General features: G+C 42.5%; 1 protein-coding gene across 5 annotated transcripts in view; it reads right to left on the bottom strand.

Moving 5' to 3' along the window:
- Positions 1-20,295, bottom strand: part of KIF20B (kinesin family member 20B) — a 1,912,547-nt gene that overhangs the window by 988,869 nt on the left and 903,383 nt on the right. For all 5 annotated transcript variants that reach the window (XM_044056921.1, XM_044056924.1, XM_044056926.1 and 2 more), the window contains exon 19: positions 1,200-1,362. In XM_044056921.1, the coding sequence (XP_043912856.1) occupies positions 1,200-1,362 (163 nt within the window). The remainder of the gene's footprint in view (positions 1-1,199; positions 1,363-20,295) is intronic.

Here is a 20,295-nt window from a genome sequence, read left to right as displayed (position 1 = left end):
AAAGAACCTTCCCTATACTTTTTTTTTTGTGCCATAGAACCTTTTACATCCACCTGAGCTACCACCAACTCAGGCAAATGGGACCACGGTTTAACATCTCATCCAGAGATCAGCTCACCCGGGAGTGGAGCACCTCCTGGTGCCGCACTGCAGTGTCAGTACTGGGAAATTAATCCAAGTACCTGGTGTGGGAAAAGAACTCAGACCTGCCTGATCTTCCATAACCAAAGGTGACCACTCTACCTGTTCAGCCAGTGGCATCACTGCCTTATTGACAACTTGACTATTCAAGTGTAAAAAGAATAGAGATGGTGCAGGTTATACTCCCTTCTACAACCACAAGTCAGATGATGCTGTGGGTGAAGGTAGGCATCCTGGTTCCAGGAAAGAGGAGGGCTGTCCTGCTTTGGGATTCTGTTTGGAACTTCCATCTATAAGCAGTAGAAATCCTAATATATGAAGTATGACTGCAGTATTCCTGTGATGAAACAGAGAGTAGAAGATTAGCACACTGTATGACTGCCCCCTTTGTAGTATTGTCAAGCAGCAGGAAAGTGAGAATGTGGTTTCAAGAGTTAAATACTACTGAAACACATACATGCCTGCTTATGGATGACAGTTATTCTATTCAGGCTTGTGTGGAAGCCAGAGCCTGTACTAACATCACAGCCACGACAGACACACACACGCTCAGAAATATGCCAATTCACCTGCAAGCCTGTCTCAATGTGTGAGGACAGCCATGTACGCCTGACAAAAACTCATGCAAACACTTATGGAAAAGGATGTCATTCATGTTTATTAAAATTCTGCAGATGAGTCATTTTGCCTTGCAATGTTTGGTTGACTTGACTAGTGGAACTGCTCATTAGAAAACACAAGAACATTTGTGATTTAATTTTGGGAGAAGAAATATCAATAACATATTCACAGTAAAATACAACATGCAGAACACACATTCAAACAAAAATAAAACATTTTATTTACAAAATATACAAGGCTCTAAAAACAACTAACTATCATCTATCTGCTTTTGGTAAAAAGAACCGGCTGCTTTCCTTTGAAGTCTGTTCTCACATGAGACTTTCTTCTCTTTGCCTGGATTAATTTGCGCTGTAAATTAACAGTCTGAATGTATTCAGGTTTATACACCTGCTTTTCTTTGGCATTTCCATTTTCTGTACAATCAGAAACAGTACCTTTCTTTAAAGGTGGTTGCTCTGCCAAATCCTGAGTGCATTCACCACAACGTTTCCTGTTTCCAGCCAGTGCGTCAGAAGGCTCTTTACCCTGCAGCGTGTCCTTGTCTGTGGTTAAAGTGATGTTTGTCATTTTTCCTTTAATTTTCATTATAGTCTCTTCCTAAGAAGGGGAGGGGGAGAGTTAATGTATACTAATCAGGATTGTATTACTAATTTAAAACATAATGCATTAACAATTTACAATTTATTATAGAGCATATATTACAACAGGAATGAATACACTTTGCAGCCTTCCTTATGAGAGCTACGCAAGACAGCAAAGTAAAAAAATAGCAGTCCACACATTGAACACATAACTGCTAAACAGAGTGCATTAAGTATATTAAGGCAGGCATTTGTACGATGGTGGCAAGTCACATACCACTGAGGTGTAATTATTCCTCCTAAGTGTGCAATATGATCCCTTTGGTGTCCCAAAACATATAAGCTGAAAGTCAGTCAAAAGACAGCAACTTCAGAGCAATTTTATACCTTCAAAGTACTTTTTGCCTTCCATCTCCCATACTCCCTTGTAATGTGAGATACAGACTACTCTAAATCACATAAGGGGAACACATTTGGATATATCTAAACCTCAGATTTGGTACATGGTGGCATTCCTTTACACCTACAGCATTTAGTTCCACTACTGAGGATCACAGTTGCATCATCCTGTTGAGACATACTGTCCACAGTAGTTAATGCACCAAAGACAACCTACATGGATTACGGCAAACTGAGTGCATAACCTGTTGCTACAAATAAAACATGCAGACGTACCGTTTTTAATGAGTCAATATTCAAGCAGACCCTCTGCAGTGACCTGACCACTTAAACTTCATACACAGTCACCATCTTCCTTTACAGTACAGAGCATATGGTCACTACATCCATCACTGACCAAAAACTACAGGAGGTCTGCCACAAGGCTCACCACTGGTAAAGTTTTCACTGAGAATATTGTCATTGTGCAAAGTAAGCAAGTTTAACATGAAGAGCCTTGCTGTGTAGTAACTAACTAGACACATACATGCCTGTTCTTTGCAGGAAAGTAGCTCTGTCATCTCCCTTCCCATTGACTAGTCCCAGTTACTAAGTTGGCCACTGTCCTTTCTCGACCAACAGATTACACTGTACATGTCAGTTACTTAGTCTCTCTAGCTACCTGGTGTCTGCATTCAGTAAACTAAAGAAAATCAGTTCTACTTTGGCCTCTCCTCGTTAAACACCATGTACCAGCTTTAAATGGACTGCTCTCTCGAATAATTCATCTGAGGGTGGGAAGCCCACTAAGCTTTCTCTTGACCAATGGATTATACTGCAAATGCCAGTTAAGTAGTCTCTTTAGCTTCCTAGTTTCTGCATTCAGTAAATGAAAGAAAACCTGTTCCATTTTGTGCCTTCTTGTTAATTTTTCAGTACCAGCTATAAACATTAAACAGCTAATAGCTTTGCTTAACCTGTCTATATCCTCATAAATAGGTCAATTCAGGAATCACATATTCCCTCTCTCTGGAGAAAAAAAATTGCACAAATCCCTCTACACAAAGGAGGGAACTCAACAGACATCCCGAACCTTAGACATATAATAATTGTAGTCCTCTGCTCCAAGACAAAAACAATTTCTAAACTAATTCCTGCAGAAAAGACTCTTATCCCCCGGACAACACAGCTTCGGTCTCTCCCACAGTACTAGCACAGCTTCGGTATCTCCCACAGTACTACCACAGCTTCGGTCTCTCCCACAGTACTACCACAGCTTCGGTCTCTCCCACAGTACTAACACAGCTTCGGTCTCTCCCACAGTACTAACACAGCTTCAGTCTCTCCCATAGTACTAACACCATACTTATAATTTTTATAGGTACTGTCAATAAAGTTAGAGTTAATGGCGAGCTATTCTACTCCTTATTAATAAATTTGTCTAAAGCCTTTGACACAGTTTGTCATTGCCAACTAATTCAAAGGCCCTCAAATAGCCCTATCTCAACCCATCTTTCTATAGTTCAAAATGTAATTGTCCAGTAGGTATCAGTCAGTAAAATGGGACTCCAGCCTCTCCCCGTACCTTCCAGTCAACACTGGTGTACCACAAGGCTCTATCCTTGGTCTCCTCCTCTAATATTCTAACGCCTTTCACACATCCACACATCAGGCCTCCTTGATACGAAATGCAAATGACTCCACACTGATTTGCACAACCGACAACCTGGCACATCTCCAATAACTATTTAAGAAGCTTTAACGGCCACTGAAAACGTTTTTAACTCACAACTCATGCTCAACATCCCCCCCCCAAAAAAAACAACTACTTTTTTCCTCTAAATCCTTCCTCTCAAGGAAAAAATAAAAATACTCTAATACAACCACTGAAGTCACTTCTCATAGCAAATTATTACTGATAACAGTGGATGATTATCTTAAATTCAACCTGAATATAAAAAACTGCAAAAAGATTCACTAAAAACTAGGGATGTTTTAGAGTCAAATACTCTCTCACCAATGCATTTAAAACTACATTTGCCACTACTTACCTTCTCCCCTCACTACTTTGTCGCTCCTATCCTTACCAACATACTTGAACAACAGTATAAGTGGTTACATTTGCAGCAAACACCTCTTTCAGAACTCACCACTGTATAGCACTAAATAGCTTAAAGTGGTTAGAACTACCAAACCAATTAACATATACATAGCTTATCATCATCACTAAATACCATTTCACAGAGCTATGCTCCCAATCAGTCATTACGATCCAATGACCAAATCACCCCTCAAATGTGCCGGGCACGGTCTGTACTCATACCATGTTAAGACCTGGAACTCCTTATCTTTATCTAATCACTTCAATCCGGGCACGGTCTGTACTCATATCGTGTTAAGACCTGGAACTCCTTATCCTTATCTAATCACTTCAATCCGGGCACGGTCTGTACTCATACCGTGTTAAGACCTGGAACTCCTTATCTTTATCTAATCACTTCAATCCGGGCACGGTCTGTACTCATACCGTGTTAAGACCTGGAACTTCTTATCTTTATCTAATCACTTCAATCCGGGCATGGTCTGTATTCATACCATGTTAAGACCTGGAACTCCTTATCTTTATCTAATCACTTCAATCCGGGCACGGTCTGTACTCATACCGTGTTAAGACCTGGAACTCCTTATCTTTATCTAATCACTTCAATCCGGGCACGGTCTGTACTCATACCATGTTAAGACCTGGAACTCCTTATCTTTATCTAATCACTTCAATCCGGGCACGGTCTGTACTCATACCATGTTAAGACCTGGAACTCCTTATCTTTATCTAATCACTTCAATCCGGGCACGGTCTGTACTCATACCATGTTAAGACCTGGAACTCCTTATCTTTATCTAATCACTTCAATCCGGGAATGGTCTGTACTCATACCGTGTTAAGACCTGGAACTCCTTATCTTTATCTAATCACTTCAATCCGGGCACGGTCTGTCTTCATACCATGTTAAGACCTGGAACTCCTTATCTTTATCTAATCAGTTCAATAAACTCCCTTCAGTCCTTTAAAATTCCTTTCAAAAAAATTCCGAACAACCTGCCAGCCACATATATATGTACCCCCCAGAAAATAAAGCAGATACAATAAATAAAAACACTTTAAATGCGCATAAAAAGATGTGTAGTGTTGTATATCTCAGTTCAGAGTTGTAGTCAACGCCCCTAGTAATAAAGTAGGAAGAAACACTAATACAGTAAAAGCAGATGAATAAAGTGCTAATTTTTTTTGGAAAGTTCCCTTGTCAGATTCTTTCAAACGAGAGTCATGTGAGTCAGGTATTTCAGCTCATGAACCGCAAATGTCGAAGCTTAAGTTCACTATCCAAATATGTCTAATGCCCTAGACTCCCTGTTAGGGAGATGGACAGAGGTACTGTCCTTGAAAAGCTCCTTATTAATGGCTGCTGCTACCACCATGGCATCTACTGGGGGGACTCTTACTCCAATGTGTCCCAATTCTAGGGGATACAAGAATTTTATCAGGTTTTCTGGCTCCAAGGAAGTGCATGACTTGCACTCTATGTTGAGGTGGTCTGCCGCCAAACAGTAAATGCACAGATTGTGCTGATTTTGAGGGAAAATTTTGTGCCCACAATCAGATATCTTGTTGGCCCATCCTAGAAGACAAAACACAAAGCATCTTCACCTTACTAAAGAAAAATACAGCAAAACGCTAATTCTACTCTGTAGCAGCACACAACTTCATAAGGAAGATATATAATTACTAGATAAAGATAAAAAATAGATTTTTTTTAAGTTTTTTTAGCTAGGGGAGAAAGGGTGTGATGAAGTCTCCCACAAAAGTTAACAAACTTTAAAAAAGCACAAAGGTATCTAGAAAATATAACAAGGTACTAAGAGCAGAATACAAGAATAGTCATTCTTGAGAAATATTCAAAATCTGAAAGTAGTACAATCACTTACCTGAAATGAGCACCAAGCCCTCGCATATCACATCTTGACCATACAGGTGGCACATGAGATTGGAAATATTAAGAACAAGAGGGAATTATGGGGAAGGCAGAAACCTGAGCCCCGGATCCAAGAACCTGAAAAAGATGTAGAGGTTGGATCCAACTGATTCCATAACCCACACAGATGGAAAAGACAAATCCCATAACAACACATATGTGCACACAACGGTAGTTTACTTGAGACAGGCCACTGTAGTGTGCAGCTGTTGGGATTTAAAATTTTAGAAACTGTGGTGAACAAGGACTCCAGATTCCTCTATGTTTTAAGATTAAAGTCGAATTAACCTCTTTGCATAACACTTTCTGTGCTACTGTATTCAGAGCTAAGACGGTGCATTACCCAGTGTGACTCTCATGAATTAGGCAAACACAGTCTGAAAGCAATAAATCTCATACACTTTCATGAGTAACTGCAAAGTCGATCACCTTTCTGAAGTGAGTACACAGCCCTGAAACAAACTGAGTGCAAGACGATTAGATGCAGCCAGTGTGGAGGAGCTTCTCAAAACAGTATTAATTTACCTGTTATATCCTTGTTACAGGACAATTAAAATTTGTAAGTTGTCTTGAACAAATCATGCGGTAAAATCTTCCAGGGAGGCAGGAACTACAGGAATGCGGAAACAGCAATGGCTCAAAAGTGCCAAAGCGGCCCGACACACGTTTACCAACCATTACAGAACTTTGGTCACATAGTTAAATTATTTCACTGTACCAGATTACAAAGTAAGCCATGCTAAAAAAACAAAACACCATTCTCAAATATTAGTAACAAGCACTTGCCTAGCTTTCCAAGCTAACACCAGAATATTTTAATTTAAATAAGTAGGCAATAACAATAAATTCAACTCCGGAGCTCCACTAAGATGCAGCGCTAAGGGACTAGTCTCCTCACTGAACATGATATGCTGAATGTAAAGGCACAAATAACTAAAATGAAAAGGAACAAACTTTTGATAAAACAAGGATGTAACAGCTACTATATAAACTCAGAAATTCCTCAGTACCAAAGAACAGTCAACAGCCTTCAATATAGAAGTAGGTTAATCCAATGACAATATGTACAATAAGCCACACATGAAAGGAGTACTCCCTTCCAAAACAAATTTTTTAAGTGTACAACAGAGCAGAACATAGGAAGGTGCACTGCACGACTTCAGTCACAGAATATCACTGGCACTAGTTATACCAACAGCATATGACAGCTTCAGTAAGAAGGTGCACTGCACGACTTCATTCATACAGTCACTAGTACTAGTTAACCAACACCATATGACAGCTTCAGTAAGAAGGTGCACTGCACGACTTCATTCATGGACAGTCACTAGTACTAGTTAAACCAACACCATATGACATACCTTCAGTAAGAAGGTGCACTGCATGACTTCATTCATGGACAGGCACTAGCACACCAGTTATACCAGCACCATATGACACAGCTTCAGTAGGAAGGTGCACTGCATGACTTCATTCATGGACAGTCACTAGCACAAGTTATACCAACACCATATGACATAGCTTCAGTATGAAGGTGCACTGCATCACTTCATTCATGGACAGTCACTAGTACTAGTTATGCCAACACCATATGACATAGCTTCAGTAAGAAGATGCACTGCAGGACTTCATTCATGGACAGTCACTAGTACTAGTTATGCCAACACCATATGACATAGCTTCAGTAAGAAGATGCACTGCAGGACTTCATTCATGGACAGGCACTAGCACACCAGTTATACCAGCACCATATGACACAGCTTCAGTAGGAAGGTGCACTGCATGACTTCATTCATGGGCAGTCACTGGCACAAGTTATACCAACACCATATGACAGCTTCAGTAAGAAAGCGCACTGCATGACTTCATTCATGGACAATCACTAGTACTAGTTATGGCAACACCATATGACATAGCTTCAGTATGAAGGTGCACTGCATCACTTCATTCATGGACAGTCACTAGTACTAGTTATGCCAACACCATATGACATAGCTTCAGTAAGAAGATGCACTGCAGGACTTCATTCATGGACAGTCACTAGTACTAGTTATGCCAACACCATATGACATAGCTTCAGTAAGAAGATGCACTGCAGGACTTCATTCATGGACAGTCACTAGTACTAGTTATGCCAACACCATATGACATAGCTTCAGTAAGAAGGTGCATTGCACAATGCACTTGTAAAAAAACATTCTTCATTTTAAGCGAAGTACTAGCAAAGTTCATGGATTCTACTTTAGGACATGGATAACTGCTCTTGAAAAAGGATTTTTCAAATGTGTTAAATAATCCAGAGGTTAAAAAGTTTCAGTTGAGCGGGGTGGAGATTTGTTTTGGTATTTCCTTGCTTCAACATTTTAATAAAAAGCCAGTTCTTCCATCCTCCAAGCCAGAATTTTAACTGATTTTTTCACTTAGTCCGTCCCATTAGACTGGTGACATTTTCAGGGGAGAAGCAAGGTGATATTCATGCTGACTAGGGGAAATCTGACCAAGGCATAAGGCAACTTCCCCTACTGTTTTCATTAAGCGCTACAAAATCAAAACATAAATCAAAACTACCACCAATTTGGTTGACTTTGAGGGGATGGGGTGGTCCCCAAGTAGTTTGAGACAAAGTCTTAATCTAAAAGGATAAAATTTTAACTACCAGAGAACTGTGGGAACTTTGGAATTAGAGGATGGTTTAGATACCAACAATATGTGGACGTTTTCTATTCCAATCAACAGATCCCTCTTGTAAATACAAGACTAAGAACCACAACAGTTTAACAAGTCATCATATTTCCCCTTTTAATTTCTTCAGGGATTGAAAAGAACTGTGATGTTGTTTCTCCTGCATTAATTTTCTAAGCTTTCAAGTTTATCCAACAACATACTGATTTTACTTAAAGTCTATAAGCATTTTTGTTCTTTAACTATAGTTATCCATTTAAGTTAGAGATATAAATGTCCTTGATTTTTCACATCATGCTTCGAAATCTCAGTCTACTGTCAGAAATACTGAACATTATCCATATTGTGTTAAAATTAGTCTATTTTACAGGTAAACTCAAGCAAAGAAGCAATAGCTTGCTGCATCTCCTTTTTGATAGCTCTACAGATTTCTACTTTGTACATCATTTATTTATTATCCTTACTTTATTTTTGTGCTTTCATGGTGTCCTTTCAAGGGTTTTGGGTTTTGTACTATTTATTTTAATTTGTATGCACTCCATCTTTTTAAAGGCACTGGGAGCACACATTTTCGTTCTAGCTGTTTTTTCTGGAAGTCCAATGTGTATCTGGATTGCCAGTCATGTTCACCTATCAGAAGAGAGTGTTTAATGTGTATCTGGATTGATAGCCATGTTCACCTATCAGAAGAAAGTGTTCAAACAGTGGATATGAGTAGAGCAGGCATCCACTTAATCTCTGCGATGGATTCTGGAAAAGAAATTATTTGTGAGAAAGGAGTTGTCACAAAAGACGTACAAGTTTAAAAGTTTCCAGAGAATTGTATTGAGAGTAGTGCTTTCAACTGCTATTCTTTGGTTGTTTACTTTTAGTTCTAATTAGTTCATCAACAACTTGAAGTAAATTACCTTAAAACAGCTACTTGGTACAGAAGTACTGTAGGTTGTTCTGTGCAGTACTAGTTTTCGGTTTGTCAATTCTTTTAAAATTAATTTTTATATACAGATGTTCAGTATTTATTGATAGTGTGCGGCTTTATTATTTTTATCTCAGTATAAATGTGCAGCTACCTTTGCTTTGCTGGTGGATATTTTGAAATAAAGATTTTATTGAAACTTGATATCACTCATCATTTTGTAAAAGTATGTACAGAGGAACAAGTAGCAGCTTCTAGAATACCTTCAGAATCCAACCCCTTCCAATCCTCATTTCTTGATACACTACAAAATATCAGGGTTGAACCCAATACCTTAATAATGGGTGATTTTAACTACCCCACCATTAATTGGGAAAGCTACTCATGTACCAACTCTTTTGCTCATCGTTTTCTGGAATTCATAAATTCCAATGTCTTGGATCAACTTACCCTCACCCCTACCAAGGGCAGCAATATCCTAGACCTGGTCGTTACCAACATGGGCAACTGGTCTTCCACACCAGAGGTCAATTCCTCGTTGGTCAGATCCGACCACAAGCTAATAACCCTAGACATCCACATCCCGCCCCCACCCCCTATTAGGGAAACCACCGTAAAGCCAACTTCACGCATCTTAAGGCAGAAGTGGCAAACTTACGACACCCATGCATACGGACAACAGCGGTACGACTGTTGAATCCTACACAAATGCACTTTATAAGCACTCACACGAGTGCATGGATCATGCTATTCCTAACAGAACCAAGATGCTATCCTCCAAAAGAAGGAATCCAATCTGGTGGCCCCCTGCCATAAACCACCTCTACAACAGTAGAAAGAAACTGGTGCAAAACAGAGTAAAATCCCATGACTGGAGGAATTCACTGGTCAGCCTCAGTAAAAAGCTGAGATCAGTCATAGGTTCATATGTTGGTACTAGGCCATCGGCCCTAGGGTCTATACAAGCCAAGCCATAACAATTCCCTGGATATTTCTCCCACAATATTTTACTTCCCTGGACCCCTGCCTAGCAGGGTGACTGACGTGACACCCGGGGTGAATTTCTCATCTCCCATCCAATCGTCAAGGTTCCTTTAGAAGAGTGCCAAAGAGGCGCCCTGCTTGACATGTATGGGCAGTCTCTCCCAGAGTATGGGGAGTCTCTGGGTCAGGAAGCTATCCCTCCATCATGTTTTGTTCATTGTGATAACAAGGTTTAGATCCCTGGAGCGTGTGGCTCTGAGGGATTGGGATTTTTTCAAGTGGAGCATGTCTGGAGTTTTTTTAGATGGTCAGTATAGGGCATCTGCTTTAGGCCTGTGATTCTTTTAGTGAGGTATTTCTGTGGCCTTTCCAGCTGTTACAGATGTCTTGTGAGGTACATGCCAAACAAGGCGTTGTATTCTATAATGGGTCTAATGAGGGATGAGTACAGTGGGACAATGACCTCCTTTTTCCTGGATGAAAAGCCCATAGTGATGAGGTGTGCCACATAGGATTTCCTGACTGTTGTGGCGATGTGATTATCGAAGGTGTCCACTTGGCCATAAGTCTCTCATCACACTTTCGGTGTTTAGTGTACTGCCACCTATGTGGAAGTTCACGGGTACATGGTTTTTCCCAAAGGGGATAACTATACATTTCTTGGCATTAAGCTTGAGCCCATGGCTCTGGCAACAAGCATCTGTTTCTGTAAGGCCCTTTTGTAGAATATCCACATAATTTGGGGAGTTAATAATGGCTCCCAGTTTGCAGTCATCTGAGAACTTTGTTAACCAGAGTCCCTTAGTGTCGGCCTGTACTTCAGAGAAGTAGATGCCAATCAAGAGCGGTCCCAGGACTGAATCCTGAGGTACTCCACTTGTCACTTGTTTGGAGCTGGATTTGGAGTTGGCTACCTTTACAGTCTGGGTTCTGTCAGTAAGCCAGTTGGCAACTCAATGAGTGACATAGATAAACTTACTAAGCTGGGCATAAATCCCTATGATTCCAAAGTGGGGGATGGTGTTAAAGGCCTTGGCGAGGTCCAGATAGGCTGTGTGGACTGCCTTACCCTCGTCCACAGCTCTGGAGACTGATTCGAAATAGTCAATCAGGTTCAGGAGACAAGATCGGCCCTTCACAAACCCAAACTGGGTGGGGTCCAGTGTCTGAAGGTTGCCAATGTCTTTGTTTTTTAAGTTCCATGATAATACGTTAAATGCCCTTGCAGATCAGGCTCGTCAGACTGATGGGACGGTGGTTCCCGGGATCCAAGGTGGATTCCCCCCTTGTGGAATGGGATAACTGTAGCTGTGCGCCACTCAGTGGGCACGAAGCCTGAGTTGAGGCTATGATTAAACATGACATTTAGGCGAGGGGCCAGTTGCTTTTGTAGTTCATGTAGTTCATAGCCCGGGATGTCATTTGGTCCAATGGATGCTGTATTCTTAGCTTTGGAGAGTGCGGCTTCTACCAATGTGGCTGTGATTATCGGAATTTGGCAATCTTTTGGTATTGAGATGGGCCCTTTAGGGGGGATAGTTTGCACTAAATCAATCTGCCAGGATATTGGCAATATCCTTGGGATCAGTATATTTAATGCCATTCTGTTGTAGCTCAGAGCCTATCTGAGCATTGCCATTTAGATTCTTCACATAACTATAGAATGCCTTGTGGCTGTTTTTGGAATTTTTGGCAATGTTATTTTCGTAAACAGCGTTGGAGGATTTTATGAGGGATCTCAGCTTCTTACTGAGGCTGGTAAGGGAGTTTTTTTTTGCATAATGGGATTTTCCTCTTTTCTGCAACAGCTTCTTTTTTCTGTTGTATAGTTGGTTTATGGCAGGGGACCACCAGATAGGCTTCCTTTTTTTTGGAGAAGAGCATCTTTGTTCTATTTTGGATGGCACGATTCATGCATAAGTGGATGTGCTCGTACAGTGCCTTAGTGTAGGATTCAGCAGCCGAATTTTCAGCTCCCATCTGCATGGGTGTCTTGAAGTTTGTGACTTCTGACTTGAGTAGCATGAAGTTGGCTTTGGAGAAGTCTTTTTACGGAGGTTTCCTTACTGGGGGGTGGGGCTGGTATGTGGATGTCAAGGGTGATTTGCTTCTGGTCAGACCTGACCAATGAGGGGGTGACGACTGGTGTGGAGCATCTATCTCCCATGTTTGTAATGACCAGGTCTAGGATATTGGAGCCCCTGGTGGGACAACGGATTAGTTGATCCAGGGCGTTGGAATTTATGAATTCCAAGAACCGTTGGGAAAAGGTGTTGGTACCAAAGTAGTTTTCCCAGTTAATGGCAGGGTAGTTGAAATCACCCAGTATTAGGGTGCTTGGTTATATCTTAATATTGTCCAGTATGTTTAGAAAGGTGTAGTGAGAATCCTCCAAAGCTAGTTAAGAAAACAAAATCAACACTGATTCTAAAGACAACCACAAAGCATTCTATAGCTGTCAAGAATCGCAATGGCAACGCTCAGATCTGCTCTGAGTTACAGCACAATGGCACTAAATATACAGAACCAATTGATATTGCCGGCAGATAGGTTCAGTGTTAACTTTACCCCCCTCTCATCCCCTAAAGGGCATATCGCTATACCGGAAGAATGCAAAGTTCCTGTAATCACGGCTGCACAGGTAAAAGCCACACTCTCCAAAGCCAAGAACGCAGCATCGATGGGACCTGACAACATCCCAGGCTGCATTCTACATGAACTACAGAACAAACTGGCACCCGACCTAAGTACCATGTTCAATCACAGCCTCACCACAGGCTTTGCGCACACTGAATAGCGCACAGCGACCGTTATCCCACTCCACAAAGGGAGTCACCACAGACCCCGGAAACTACCGCCCCATTAGCCTGATGAGCCTGGTCTGCAAGGTCATGGAATGTATCATGGAACTTGTAAACAAACATATTGGTAATCTCCAAACTCTGGACCCCACCCAGTTCGGGTTTGCAAAAGGCAGATCATGTCTCCTAAACTTGACTGACTTCTTTGAAGCAGTCACCAAAGCCATACACGAAGGTAAGGTGGTTCACACAGCCTATCTAGATCTCGCCAAAACTTCAACACAATCCCCCACTCTGGAATTATAAACTCCCTAAACTAGGTATAAATCCCTATGTCACTAGATGGGTTGCCAACTGGCTCACTGACAGAACCCACACTGAAAGTAGCAGACTCCAACTCAGACTTCAGACCAGTGACAAGTGGAGTACTACATGGTTCAATCCTGGGTCCTCTCCTGTTTGGTATCTACTTCTCTGAAGTACAGGCTAACACAGAAGGTCTTTGGCTACTGAAGTTCTCAGATGACTGCAAACTAGGAGCCATAATCGAAACACCTAACGATGTGGACATCCTACAAAAGGGCCTCACTGAGACAGATGCCTGGTGTCAAAGCCATGGTCTCAAGCTCAATGCCAAAAAGTGCATCGTCATCCCCTTTGGTAAAAACTCTGTACCCATGAGCTACCACATAGGTGGCAGTCTACTTAACACCGAATGTATGATGAGACCTTGGGACACAGGAGGACAGTAGTCTCTCCTTTGATAATCACATCACCACAGTAATCAGGAAATCCTTCTACATGGCACACCTCATCACAAAAGGTTTCTCATCCAGGAAAAAAAAGAGGCCTTTGCTCCCCCTCTACTCGTCACTCAGACCTATTATGGAGTACAACGCCCCTTTTGGTATGTACCTCACAAGACATCGGCAACAATTGGAAAGGCCGCAAAAATACCTCACAAAGAGGATTACCAGCCTCAAACAGATGCCCTACGTAGACTGTCTCAAAAAACTCCAGCTTTACTCCATTGCATATCACCTACTCAGAGGAGATCTCTGCCTAACATATAAAGCTATGTCAAACCCAGAGCTGTTGGACATGCTCCACATAAAGAAATCCCAATCCCTCCGAGCTACAAGCTCTAGGGACCTAAACCTTGTCATCGTAATAAACAGAACATGCTGGAGGGACAGATTCCTGTCCCAGAGACTTCCCATACTCTGGTAAAAACTAATCTACATAGAACAAAACTCCTCATTAGCACTCTTAAAGAAAAATCTTGATGATTGGATGAAAAATAGGAAATTCACCCAGGAGATCACTTCTATGGCTCTGCTCGACAAGGGCACTTGAAAATAAATTTTCTTGGGTGACAAAAGCCAGGCTTCCTTTTTTGCTAGGCTTATATAGGCCCTAGGGCAAATAGCCTAGTACCTACCTATGAAGTCAAAGCTCTGGTTGAGTTGGTCTTGACCCTGCCTGCACTAGATTTGTAATGGTGAATATAACAAATACTGCTAGTTCTCTCCTCTCCTGCACTTTTACTAGCTTATTAGTTTAGGCACTTTACCAGATTTCTTGCAGCAATTATTATAGCACACAAAAGTGTTACCAGCACTAAACATTCTACAAAGAAACAGCTCCAGTACTTATTAATGCTCACCCCTCCAGGCATGTCTAAAGGTAAGTTCCCTGTGCTTTCTCCTATTAACCTGGTGAACTTGGGCATCCTGAAGCAATGTAGCACCTGCCTCATGTACACTGACAACCCTCTCCTCTTACCTCCCAACACTGAGACTTGAGAGAGGTGCACTGATATATCCAAATTGGAAGCCACGCACTCTCCAGCCAAGACTGGAATAGCTTGTCAAGAGGAGAAGGTCAACATTTGCGCCACACCACACAGGTTCATAGGTAGGTTACTAGGCTATCTGCCCTAGGGTATTTATAAGACTAGCCAGAATGTGTTGGCTTTCGCCTCCCTTTTAGACTAGATTCCTGAGCCTCTGTCCAGCAGGGCCATAGAAGTGATCCCATGAGCAAATTTACAATTTCCCATCCACTCAAAATTTCTCTTGAAGAGGGTCAGCGAGGGGCTCTGCCTAACTTGGACTGGGATTCTATTCCAGAGCGCGGGAAGCCTTTGGGATATGAATCTATCCCTCCAGCATGTCCTATTTATTGTTGTGCTAAGGTTTAAATCCCTGGAGCGTGTAGCTCTAATGGATCTGGTTTTCTTGAGGTGGAGCATGTCCAACAATTCCGGGTTAGACATGGCCTTGTATATCAAGCAGAGATCACCTCAGAGTAGGCGGTAAGCAACTGAGTAGAGCTGGAGTTTCTTTAGTCGAGCTGCATAAAGCATCTGTTTGAGGCCCACGATCCTCTTGGTGAGGCATTTTTGAGGTCTCTCCAGCTGTTGCAGGTGTCGGGTAAGGTACATCCCAAATGGGGCATTGAACTCAATTATGGGCCTAATGAGCGATGAGTAGAGGGGCACAATGACTTCTCTAGATCTAGATGTGAACCCTTTTGTGATTAGGTGGGCTATATAGAAGGTTTTTCTAACCACTTTGGCAATGTGATTGTCAAAGGAGAGGTTACTATCTACTTGGGTCCCCAGATCCCAGATTACTTCTTCCGTAATTAGTGGATTACCTCCTATATGGTAGTTTGTGGGCACTTTGTTTTTCGCAAAGGGGATGACTAAGCATTTTTTTGCACTTAGCTTGAAGCCATGGTTCTGATACCAGGTATCAGTCTCCATAAGGCCCTTTTGGAGGATGCTTGTGTCAGCCGGAGAGTCATTATGGCTCCCAGTTTGCAATCATCTGCGAACTTGGTCAGCCACAGTCCTCCCGTGTTTCCTTGTACCTCAGAGAAGTATATACCGAACAAGAGGGGTACCAGGACTGATCCCTGTGGGACACCACTTGTAGCTGGTTTAGAGTCAGACATGGCACCCACGACTCTGACCATGTGAGTTCTATCCCTGAGCCAGTTTGCAACCCATCTTGTGACATATGGGTTTGACATTTAAGCTGGTAAGCTTATTTATGATACCAGAGTGGGGTATTGTGTCAAAGGCCTTTGTGAGGTCTAGGTAGGCTAATGTGGACTACCTTTCCTTCATCTAAGGCTTTGTTAACTGTTTCGAAGAAGTCAACTAGGTTTAAGAGGAAAAATCTGCCCTTAAAGCCGAATTGGGTGGGGTCCACTGTTTGGAGGTTCCCAATGTCCGTTTATGAGATCCATGATGATGCGCTCCATAGCCTTGCAGACCAGGGTAGTCAGGCTTATAGGGCGATAGTTCCCTGGATCCATTGTGGTGCCACCTTTGTGGAGTGAGATCACTGTTGCTGTACCCCATTCTTTGGGTACATAGCCTGTGGTAAAGGCTGAGTTGGAACAGTGAATTCATGTGAGGGTTTAGTTAGTTTTGGAGCTCGTGTAAGACACAGCCCGGGATACCATCTGGTCCCATTGATGCTGTGTTTTTTTTACTTTGGATAGGGCTACTTTCACCTGTGTCTGTGTTGTCTGTGGGACTGCATTCTTCTGGGATAGACACAGGCCCTTTTGGGGGGATGGGGGGTGAGGTTTGCACTGAACCTGTCTGCCAGGATGTTGGCAATGTCTGTGGGTTCAGTGTATTTTGTGACATTTTGCACCAGCTCAGAGCAGATCTGAGAGCAGCCACCCAGATTTTTGACGTAGCTAAAGAACGCCTTGTGATTATCTTTAGAGTCTTTGCAATTTTTTTTTCAAAGTTGGCCTTTGATGATTTTATGAGGGATCGAAGTTTCTTGCTAGCACTGATCAAGGATGCCTTCCCTTTTTGGGATTTTGCCTTGTCATGTAATAGTTTCCTCCTTCTGTTGTATAGCTTATTTATGGCTGGGGTCCACATGACTGGTCTCCTGTTCTTCGAGGAGTGAGTCTTGGTTTTACTTGGGATGGCACAATCCATGCATTCCTGTAGGTGCTCAGAGTGCATTTGTAAAGGATTCTGCGGTTTGGGTAGCATTTTCCATTAGCCCGGGGGCTTTGAAACTTTCCACCTCGGTCTTGAGAAGTGTAAAGTTTGCTTTTGAGAAATTTTTCACAGCGATTTCCTTAGCTGGGGGTGTGGGTCGGGATGGTGTTGTCCATTGTGATTAGTTTATGGTCTGATCTTACCAACGAGGGATTTACCTCTGGTGTGGAACATTGAGCCCCCATGTTGGTGATGACCAAGTCCAATATGTTGTCCCCTATTGTGGGAGTGTTGACCAGTTGTCCCATGGCATTTGAGTTTATAAAATCCAGGAACCGTTGGGCAAAAGAGTTGGGACTCGAGTAGTTTTCCCAGTCAATGTTTGGGTAGTTTAAATCCCCCAGTATCATAGTGTTTGGTGAGACCTTCATATTCTCCAATGTTCTCAGGAATGCCGTGAGGGGATCCTGAGACAAGGTGGGTCATCTGTAGCAGGCTATGAACTGAAAAGCAGTTTTACCTACTGTTAGTTGCACATGGATGGTCTCTGCTGCCTCGTGCAGTGCCACTAACCTGGAGGTGTGGGTATCCTTGATGAAAATGGATACTCCCCCACCTTTAGTATTCCGGTCCGAGTTCTGGGGCCGAAAGGAGTGGTATGAGTTGAATCCTGGTAGTGCTGGGGTGCTCCCTGGAGCCTTGAACCAGGTTTCTGTTACTTGACAGATATTGATTTTTTTCATACTGAGGAGTGCCTCGAGTGAGTGCATCTTGAGGTTTAGACTTCCGGAGTTGAGTAGCATTACCCTTAGTTTTTTGTTTCTGGTATTGTCTATGGAGGTGGGTTTGTCTTTTGAGCCATGCCTAAAAAAAGGCACTATGGGGGTGGCAAGAGCCTTAGTCAGTATTCGAAAGCCTAAGGGTGACAGGTGTAAGCCGTCCATGGTGAAGCAACGTGGTTTGTATATCACGTCATCCAAGGCTGACAGACACTGGATCCCCTTTGAATGACACCAATAGCTTAGCCAATTGTTAAAATTGATCATTTTGTCTTTATACTGCGGCATCATTCTTGGTGAGGGCAATATGCTACTCAGGGTCAGGGTCATACTGGCCTGGGCTACATGATCAGAGAGCTCCTCTATGTCTCTTTTCATGTAGTCCAGGGAGGTACATCTCAGGTCATTCACACCAACATGGACAATGACAGAGTCATATTTGTACCTGTTGTGGAGTGACCTGAGTGCCTGTGTTATGTGGCGGATCCTGGCTCCCGACAGGCAGCTTACAGTAACCCTCTCCTTGTTCAGTCTGGTGAGTGGGACATCAGTGTGCTTGACAATAGAGTCTCCAATTACTAACGTATTAGGTGTGTTATTTAGCCTTAAGGGCTGCAACTGTGTGGCACACTGACTTTGTGAAGTATGTGATACATGTATGTTGTTGTGGGGTAGCGGTTGCTTGTGTGTCTGCTTTGGAGGTCTCTGCTGCTTTGGCAGATTTTTATTTAGAGCCTCCAAGTATGTTTTTGTGAGTTTGTGTGTCTTGTTTGCTGGTGAGTTTGGTCTATGTGAGACTGGTTGTGTGGTGTGAGTGGTTTCCTTCTCCTCCTGACTGACTGTGCCAGGTCCTGGGTTGAGAGAGCTCGGCATCCAGTTTGGCTGCATAGTTGCATCTCTCACAAATATCTGAGTTTGTTGGAAGAAGGAGAGGGTTGTCTGTGTACATAAGGCAATTGCAACATTGTCTCAAGATTCCCAGATTCACCAGCTAGACTGGAGAGTATACCTGAAACTGTGCTTTGGACATGCCTGGATAGTTTAAAGAACTGGTTTATTGACTGACTGGAATGGACAAATAGGGAACCTTGTACTTCTGGATAGTATAAAGGGGGTGTATTGCTAAAGGTTGTTAGTGCTTACTGAGAAATTTGAGCAAGTGCTGGGCTGTAGAATGAAGGTTGAGTGCTTACTTTGAGAGTTGGACTACTTCTAAGGGAAAAATTGAAGAGCAGACTTTGTGGAGCCGGGAATTGTTTAAAACTGCTTAAGCGGTGCTGCGTGATGTTGCGCGATGTGCAAAATCGCGCTAAAGCAGGTTTAAAGGCGGGGAGTTTGAAAGAGATAGGAAATGGTCAATAAGCAACTAGTTACTGGGCTGAGACCACTCCTCCAGGGACAGATAAGGCTGCTCAGAGCTCCCCAATCTCACTGATGAACAAAGAAGCTTCCTCCTATCCAAGTAAGGATATGGGCAACACAGGAACTATGACACAGCCTAGAATTCAGCAATACCTGAAAACTGGACTATTCTAGTTCAGAAAAGGTGGAAAACAAAGATTTTTTTGTTTTTTGTTCTTTTTTTCAACAGGAACTAGGCACAGGAATACAGTAAATGCTTTAGATCGGCTAGCGCACTTGAGTGTGTATCCTACAACAATTAAACAAGGCAAAAACAACTTTTAAAGTGCAAAACACAAAAAATGCAGATAAATGCAGAAAAACAAACTTTGCAGAACTCAGATAGTTAGAAAACTCGCTTTTTGGTGAGACTAAACAGTCGCTGTTAGGAAAGCAGAAAAAAATACTTATAATCTGTTAAAGTCCCTCTTTCGCTCACTGCTGCTTGTAGGACTCTGCAGGACACCACGAGGAGCTGTGCTGAGTCTGTTACAAGCGCAAAACCGCACTAAAACGGGTGTTAAGGCAGGGAGTTTGAAAGAGATAGGAAATGGCCCAAAATGGCCAATAAGCAACTAGTTACTGGGCTGAAACCACTCTTCCAGGGACAGATAGGCTGCTCAGAGCTCCCCACTCTCACTGGTGAGCAAAGAAGCTTCCTCCTATCCAAGTAAGGATATGGGCAACACAGGTACTATGACAGCCTAGAATTCAGCAATACCTGAAAACTGGACTATTGTAGTTCAGAAAAGGCGGGAAAACAAGGATTTTTTTTTTTCACTTAAACACAGGAACTAGGCACAGGAATACAGTCCTCCAGAACACACACCAGCACTGCCTTCACATAAAAACACAAACCACACACTCACCTTCGCAGAGGCTCTCAATAAAAATCTACCCAAACAGCACGGACCTCCAAGGCAGAAACAAACTAGCCCATCACAGCACAACACTAATCACACAACACATAACTCTCCTAAACAGTATGCCACTCAACC

Source organism: Protopterus annectens, chromosome 14.part0, assembly GCF_019279795.1.
Source record: "Protopterus annectens isolate FY-2018-M chromosome 14.part0, PAN1.0, whole genome shotgun sequence".
Lineage (NCBI taxonomy): Eukaryota > Metazoa > Chordata > Ceratodontiformes > Protopteridae > Protopterus > Protopterus annectens.
The sequence above is the reverse complement of the archived record's forward strand: the minus strand, read 5'-3'. Positions and strand labels throughout refer to the sequence as shown.